The sequence below is a fragment of the Miscanthus floridulus genome, chromosome 10 (assembly GCF_019320115.1).
Source record: "Miscanthus floridulus cultivar M001 chromosome 10, ASM1932011v1, whole genome shotgun sequence".
NCBI lineage: Eukaryota > Viridiplantae > Streptophyta > Magnoliopsida > Poales > Poaceae > Miscanthus > Miscanthus floridulus.
The window spans coordinates 61518350-61527027 of NC_089589.1; the positions used below are offsets into that span (position 1 = coordinate 61518350).

The window sequence follows — 8678 nt, forward strand, 5'->3', positions numbered from 1 at the left end:
TTATGAAAATTGTTTTGCCACTTAGTTATCATGTGATGAGCCTTCACAAAAATTTTGAGCTCATTTGGAGAAAGTTGATTTATTTCATAATTTAAAATTAATTTAATTAATAAAAACAAATAGTAAACCTTAATGACTTAGGTTTTGTTTGAATTTGGGATTGAGTGATGACCTTGGGTCATTAACATATAATGATCCTTGGCAATTAAAGTATGAGTTTGAGTGTTGAAAAAGTTTAGTTAGTTGTTGGTTTGCAACTGTACCGCGAAGGAAAGTTGTATTCAAGTTACTAACTTTTGCATCCATCGTCAAGCATCATGTTGTATATCTCGCATCATATTAAACATGGCATTATTACTACGTGTAGTGAACGAAAGTGAGAACGTGGTAGTCAACCAAGTTGTTGAGGAAGTTAATCCACCTGTTGAGGTCGGGTTTGATATCTGTGGAACATCTCCGGAACCTGACTATTCTGACAATCAAGGCAAGCCCCGGATGCATTTAAACCTACCTTGTGTTTTATAAAATTATATCGCTTTTGTTATTTATATATTGTATTAGGTGATTAGGAGTTGCGTGGAAACCTAATTGGTGCATTACCAACCTTGTTTTTCCATATCAACCTTGTTACCAGTTTTAATTCGAGAATGCCTATTTATGCTTAGCCATGCTTAGACCGATAGAAGTCGGGTGATTACCTGTCACCTGCGAGATATAACTGGATCTTTGGTTACGGTTGGTTATTTATGTTATCATGAGATATAATCTTGTGGAGTAATAAATCTAGACCGGGCGGACTCGGTGTATGAGAGCCATAAGACATGGATGTCTTGTGAGCGGGTTCTTTCCGCCTGTGTCGATTAAGAACCGTCTGTTGTTGAATTGCATGAGGTGAGACTTTGTAGTACTGGCCATATACTCCGGTAAGCCTTAACTCGGCTATTCTATTACGAGAATGGCTACTCGCGCACTAGGAGTGGAGAGATGGCGAGAGTAGCATGTACCCACGTGGCAATGGGCTGGATTTGTGGAGTACTGTGCTCTCGGGTGGCGCGGACCCATTCTTGTTTTAGAGGATCTGAGGGTAGGTTGATATATGTAGGTCGGGGACCTGCGTATGTCATGTGGTTGGGAATCCCCAGCTGGGTTATAATCGGTTCAAATCGTCGTTGCTCCTCGGTTATGGAGACTCAACTCACAGTTCATCATCATAGTTAATAAATGGAACTTGAGTAAGTTTTGAGAAAGAGTTTGATATGAAGTTTCATGATTTCAATATGGATCATGTTAGCTTTATATAAGATATTTATGAAGTTGTAAATGTTGAAAGAAAGAATCTTGCTACAGAGCTTTTACGCAAAAGAACTTTGATTCTTGCTAAAATCCTACCTTGAATCCCCTAGCCTGCATTCCTGAGTCTTCTCAGTTTTTACTTCGGTTAAGTCTTGTTGAGTACTTTTGTACTCAGGGTTCTTTAACCCTTGTTGCAGGTGAGTCTCATGAGCAGGTCTGCTTTGGACCGTGCTACATGATGTTTTTTTTCAAATCATTGACGACAAGTAAATGTGTGGCTCTTGGGCAGGGCACTTTATTTGTGTGTTTTGTTTTATATTACTAAGCTACTCCACTACTATGGTTTGTAATAATAATCGAACTTAGTTTGTAAGGTTTGAAACAACTGTTTTGTAAACTAAGTTATTCTAAGACTTCCTCTATGTTACTCTGATGTATATATTTGAATAAATGTTGTAATACTGCAATGACTCTGTAATGGGACCCTGCTTGGAAAAATTATGGATGATTCGGGTTTCCCGAGGACACCCGACATGCTTCTTAAGTTACCAGGAACATATGCATAGTCATCAGAGGTCATTGGACAGTGACAGGTGCATGTGGGCCCTATAATTTAGGAGGTTCTGCCACAACAATGGTTGGAGCGGTCCACCAGGTTTCAGATGGTCTGCCTTTACCCGGCTACAGACATCACACCTAGCAATGTAGGCTGTGATTTCTTTCTTCATCTTGGTCCACCAAAAAAAATGCTTGGTTTCTTGTTCCTTCATCTTTCTCTTGATATGGAACACACCTACGTCTGTCTTCTATAGTTTGAGGATTTTGCTCTCAAGTGAGCAACTGATAGTAATGTTGTGTAGCACAACAGGATGCAACAGATTAAACCCATCTTCTAGCAGTGCTTCTAAAGTATTATAGTGGGATTTTCTACTAAGTGCATCTGCTACAACATTGGTTTTTCCTAGATGGTAGTGCACTTCTAGATTATAGTCCTTAATCAGCTCTAACCACCTTCTCTGTCTCATGTTCAGTTTAGGTTGAGTGAAGATATATTTGAGACTTTTGTGATCAATGTATATGTGACATACATTTCCCAACAAGTAATGTCTCCATATCTTCAAAGCATGAACAACTGCTGCAAGCTCTAAATCATGGGTAGGATAGTTGACTTCATGCTTCCTCAACTACCGAGAAGCATAGGCAATAACCCGACCTTCTTGCATAAGCACACACCCTACCCGACGCATCACAAAACACATCAAAAGATTTCTCAATGTCGAGTTGTGCCAGAACAGGAGCAGTAGTTAGCAAGGTCCGTAGAGTGTGAAAAGCAGCCTCACACTCCAGAGTCCAATTAAACTTTTCATCCTTCTGAAGTAATCTGGTCATGGGCTTAGCTATCTTGGAAAAATCAGGAATGAATCGATGATAATAGCCTGCTAGCCCTAGAAAACTCTAAACTTCATGAACCAAAGTCAGGGCCTTCTAATCCATGACCTCTTGCACTTTAGATGGGTCTATAGAGATTCCATCTTCAGAACATATATGACCCAGGAAATGTACTTTCCTCAACCAGAATTCACACTTGCTAAATTTTGCATACAATTTATGCTCTCTCAACCTAGACAAGACAACTCTCAGATGCTACGCATGATCTGCCTCGTTCTCAGAGTAAATCAGGATATCATCGATAAACACGACCATGAACTTGTCAAGCTCGGGCATGAATACCGAATTCATCAAATACATGAAATAGGCAGGAGCATTTGTCAGTCCAAAAGACATGACTAAATACTCATAAAAGCCATACCTAGTGGAGAAAACTGTCTTAGGTATATCTTCTGGCCTGATCTTGATCTAGTGATAGCCTAATCTCAAGTCAATCTTAGAGAATACCATTGCTCTTAACAATTGATCAAACAAAATATCAATACGAGGCAAAGGGTACTTGTTCTTTATGGTTATGGCATTGAGTGGCCTATAGTCCACACACATCCGCAATGATTTGTCCTTCTTCATCACAAATAAAGCCAGACAGCCCCAAGGAGATGAACTAGGTCGAATGAGACCTTTGTCCAAAAGTTCTTGTAGCTGAATTTTAAGTTCAGCTAACTCATTTGGTGGCATTCTATAGGATCTTCTGGAGATAGTTGATGTACCTGGCACTAACTCAATTCTAAATTCCACATCCCTATTAGGCGGTGTTGACGGTAGTTAACAACCATTTTAAACCATCAATTAAACTGGATAAGGGCATAAATGTAATCACTAATGAAGGTTTAGGGGTTTAAACTAATAAATTCCATGAGTTTTGGTGAATCTGTGTTTTTAGCAGGGTTTATCTAGAAAACCGCCAAGGAGGACCGAATCATCGAAGGAAATTACGGAATTCCACCACGGTACCTACGTGGGAAGACTCTAGAAGGGTCTAGAAGGCAAATCACTGAAGCGGGGCTCAACCCACTGCCATGTTAGCCTGCTTTGTATGTCGGTTCCCCACTACCTTTGAGGATGCATCTAAGCCGTTGCTTAAGTCGGTTTGATCCAAGGGCTCATGTTGGACCCTCAGGGCTATATATACCAGCCCCTGCCCTCCTCCCTCATCAGATCCTCAGAGATTTAGATAGATCCTAAAACCCTAATTCATATTCTCCTCATGAGGATCAGAGCTAGATATCAAGAGAAGATTAGTCCTCCATAGGATCTAGTCTTTAGAAATAGAGAGATGGAGAGTGAGGGAAGAGTTTGGAGGAGCTACCGGCCTGTAGGTGCTCTCTCTATGGCTTGTACCTTAGCGGAAGTCATCCTACGTCTGAGATTTCTCTAGTAATCAACTTCTGATTTAAGTAAGTAACATCTTTATATTGTTCTTCTGGTTTGCGAGTCTCTTTTGAGTGCTTTAATCTATTGGCCTTAGGTTAAAGTATTATTCGTAGTCTAAGCGTGGTGCTTAGACTCGGGTAACTCGTGGATGTACCCTATATTCTAGATCGGTGGTAGCTTGCGAGGGTGACTCTTATAGCCTCGTTGAATCCTCTATAGTCCACCTCCCGTTTGTAGGCCTAGCAGGATTTAAGTTACTATAGGAAACATACTTTGCCTGTGTTTTCCTTAGTAATATCCCCAGCTAAACAATAGAAGACAGCTTATCGAGATTAGAACTAGAAGACCTTAGCGATCTCCTCTACACTCTTAACTTTCTTAATTCTTATTGCTACTCTAGGTTAAGTTGGACCATAGTTAACCTCACACGTTTCCCTATGGATACGATACTTGGAATACCTCCAGGTGAAAGCTACAGCGGTATTCGTGCGCTTGCCGATTTATCTGTGTGCATTAAAATATACCAACAGGCGGCAAACTAGGCAACTCATCTGGGAATACATCCAGAAACTCACACACTACTGGAATATCATAAAGAGTAGTGGCTTGGATGGCACATGACAAGTTTTGAAGATCAAAACTCTGAGGAAGTGGTACAAGAAAAGCATTACCCCCTTGGGTTCCCTCAACATAATTGTTCTAGTGGTAGTGTCAATGAGAACTCCATGACCACTCATCCAACTCATGCCCAAAATCACATCTATGGCTAGTCCTAGCAATACTATAAGATCCAAGGTATACTCCTTCTCTTGTATGGAGATAAGCACATCTCTGACTATTTGGTTTGTAGAGATAGAAGCCCCAGTAGAACTTATATTATAACCACCCATGTCTACCTCAATTATCTTTTGATCATGCTTAGATGCAAATGTTTGACTCATAAATGAATGCGAAGCTCCAGAATCAAATAAAACAATTGTGGGGTGTTTGTTTACAAGAAACATACCAGCGGTCACAACTTCCCCTGCGGGAATTCCCTCCACGGCTGTATAGTGCACGTACCCAGGACGTGCCTTAGGATTGGCTTGCTTTTGGTTGCCCTGATTCTGATTTCCACTCATCTTAGGATAGGGGCATTCCCTGGACCAGTGCCCTGTTTGGTTGCAATTAAAGCATGGCTAGTTTCTTTTTGGCCCTATTGAGCTTCCTTGCTCGGTGTTTCCCTTGGGCATGGCAATGGTGAAGGCCCTGTGAAACACCTTCTGAGGCCGGCTAGACTGGGTGTTCTTCTAGGGAGGCCTAAACTTAGGCGCTAGGGGACGGAACTGTGGCTTAGCCACCACTAGAGCCCTTGAGAGAGATGACCCTGAGGCACCCGCCTCAGCTGCTCACTTGCGGCCTTTTGCTGCCGCATGTAGGTTGTTCTGGTTCTCTTGAGTTAGGGCATCGCTGACAAACTCGTTATATGAAGCACATCTGGAGTTGGCCATAGTTTTCATCAAGTTGGTGCCAAGGCCTCTCTTGAAGCTTTCTATCTTCGCCATGTGTGGGGGCTCGAGGAAGGTTGGACTTGCAAGGAGACCAAACGCATGGTCGTAGAATGATAGCTGAGATCCTAGGGAGGGGGTATGTGCGAATACAAGAGACGCATTCTCCTAAGTTTCGCTATCCTCTCCTCGATTTTCAGTGACATCCAACCCTAGCAACTACAAAGGGTCAGATCTCACTCGGGGGCTGATTAGGGTATAAATACACCTCTTTTCAAAATAGTCGCCGCGTCAGACCTCTTCCTCATGGTTAAGTTTAGTGGCAAGGTTTGCAGAATCGGATAATTTAGCATGCCTAGGCGAACTACAAAAACCTACGCCTCGGTGGCTACGGTGTCTTTGCTCACCAGCATGATCGAAGTTTCTCTCTTACACCTCGGGCCATACGGTCTTAACGAATGGAAGGGTCGGAATACGTAAGCCCCTTTTTCGCATTCAAAAAGGGAGGAAAGCAAGTTCAATCAAACGAGATGAAATTACGAATTTGTTTTTAAGATACAAAGGGTCGGCACTTGTCCACAGATTACAAGAATGCTCATCCGACCTATTCGACTAACTATCCCCTCCAGGGGAGAACTATGTCTTCAACTTTTTCTGCCAAGTTCCGCGCAAGAGGAGCCACCGCCACCTCTATCTCATCCAGCTTAGAGGCTTTGTAGCCAAGCACAAAGCCGAGGCTCATTGTCTCCAAGTCAATACTTTCCGCGTAATGAGAGCGGGCGATGGCGAAGGCTTGGGTGACTCCAAAGCGAAGAGCGTCCCTCTCGAGCTGGCGCACCCATGCCGTGATGTTGACGGCATGGGCCGCGAGCGATCTGGTCCCCTCCGCCTGCACCACCTGTAGGTCGTCGCAGACTACGCCGAGGGTGACTTTTAGGAAGTCGAGCTCATCGCTCTCCGCCCGAAGGTTCCTCCTCACCTCGGCGAGATCTGCGGCCAGCCCGGTAGCGGCGCCCTCGGCCTCCAGCTTACGTCTTGTTGTGGTTCCGAGCTCGGCCTGGAAGGAGTCGATCTTCTGCTGCACCACATCGCGCTCTTAGATGGCTTGGTTTGGCGTAGCTCGTCATGCTCCTTGCACAGCCGGGTGACCGCCTCGGCGTCCAGATTTGCCCTCTATTGAAGGGCCACAAACCTCTTCCTGGCTCCAAGCTTCAGCTCCCACTCCTTCTCGACCTCGGCCAAGACATCATGGATCCGCTAGTGGGTCTCGGCATCCCTCTAGTGCAGCTCGTCCTGCTCCCTCCGGACTTTGGTAGCCTCCTCCTCATCCTGCCATGCCCTCACCGATAGTTCCTCAAATGACTTCTCGGCATCCTACGTGTCCCGACGGGCCTCGGCCTCCCACTGTCGAAGATTGTCCACCTCCATGGCGAGGGGAGTCAACTCGTCCACCCTCTGTCGGAGTTGGTAGGTCACATCTTTGTGCAGCTGTGCCTCTTCGATGAGGCGGTCCTAGTCCTCCTTATGTTCGCCAAGAACCGGGATTTCTCCCAGCTACGAGCGATAAGAGACTGAAAAAGGATGGTGATCAGAACACAAAAATACATGAAGAAAGAAGAGGGCGAGAGGCAAGATTAAGTTAATACCCGTCCGGTGGGAACAACAACGTCACACAGGGCACCCCTGGCCTGGTTCAAAGCCTCTAGCACGACCATGATCCCCACATTGAGACTCTCCCACTCCATGCCCTCAGCAGCATCATCGACGGTGAAGAGTGTCGACGATGGGTCCTGCGGGTTCGCCCATCGGAGCAGGGGCTCGTCCTGCATGGGCAAGTGGCTGCCCTCTGACACTAGGACCAGGGATGATTCCCCGCCGGTCCTCTCTGCCACCGCTGCAACATCCGGGGACCCCCCGGCCACATCCCCCTCCGTCCGGCCCACGGCGGGCGCCCTCACTTGGGCCACCAATGACACGGGGCGCGCTGCGGCCTCGGGCACCACCATGGCTGCATCCAGCTATGCCTAGCTTGTTATGGACGCTGTCGCCTCCGACTACATAGGCAGGGCCTCGACCGGTGGTGTTGCGCCCACCACAGTCGGCACCACGAGTGTGAGTGGCAGCTCCGTCCGCTCCGACATCGGCAGTGGAATCGCTTCCATCGCCGGTTGCCCCAGAGTCCGCTTGACCCACCGAGGGCACGGGCACCACTACAAGCGACGCCTGACCAGCTGACGAGGCTATGACGTTGGCCCCGCTCCCGCCTGAAATGGGAGCGATGTCGGGCGACGGCCGCTGTCTCTCCTAAATGGCGATGCTCTTCTTGGGTGCTAGCGCCAAAAAGTTACCACGTCTTAGGACGCTGCAAGAAACAAAAGGCATGAGTCACGCTAAAAAATACAGAAAATAGAGGAGTCGATGACTTACATTGGCGCTGTTGGGCGGAGTATACATTTGGGGGACGAACCCCCAAGTGCTTGCTCCACCTCATCGGGGCGGGGCCGTTTTGAGGTCACCCCCTGCTCCCGGACAGAGGGGCTTGCCTCCCTTGCATCCGGGGGTACGGTGGCCCCCTCCATTGGCACCTCAGGCATGGTGGCAGATCCGTCCGCCCCTATTGGCTCTTGGGGCGTGGTAGCAGGGCCGCCCTCCTCCACCGGCACCTCGGGCACGGCGGCAGATCCGCCTGCCCCTGCTGGCTCTTTAGGCGCGATGGCGGGGCCACCCCCCTCCGCTGGCACCTCGGGTGCGGCAGCAGACCCGCCCGCTCCTACTGTCTCCTGGGGTAGGGCGACGGTTCGGCCCATCTCCGCTAGCCCCATGGGCATGCTTCCCCCACGTGGAACGGGAAAGGCCCCTGTAGGGATGAGTGGGTACCTGTCAACGTACCCTCACTCTCCTGACCATCATGCTCGGTGTCATCAGCTACCTCATCATCTTCTTCCTCGTCATCATTTTCACTGTCTGTGTCCTCCCCTCGCTACCATGCCCGCAACTTCTGCTGCTTCTTCCTCCTCTCGTCCCCCTTTGCCTTCTTCAATCACTTGGCCTCGGCACAATTCACTGCTGTGATGG

General features: G+C 47.2%; 1 protein-coding gene across 1 annotated transcript; it reads right to left on the reverse strand.

Moving 5' to 3' along the window:
* Positions 1–7957: 7957 nt before the first annotated feature.
* On the reverse strand, positions 7958–8410 carry LOC136488743 (uncharacterized). The gene is made up of 2 exons (XM_066485569.1): positions 8071–8410; positions 7958–7965 (listed from the first exon to the last, which is right to left on the reverse strand). Exons 1-2 carry the CDS (start codon positions 8408–8410, stop codon positions 7958–7960), a joined length of 348 nt encoding a protein of 115 aa, XP_066341666.1.
* Positions 8411–8678: the final 268 nt, after the last annotated feature.

Bases quoted from the DNA above. Each gene is read 5' to 3' on its own strand.
- LOC136488743 (XM_066485569.1), bottom strand. From the start codon at position 8,410: ATGGGCCGAACCGTCGCCCTACCCCAGGAGACAGTAGGAGCGGGCGGG.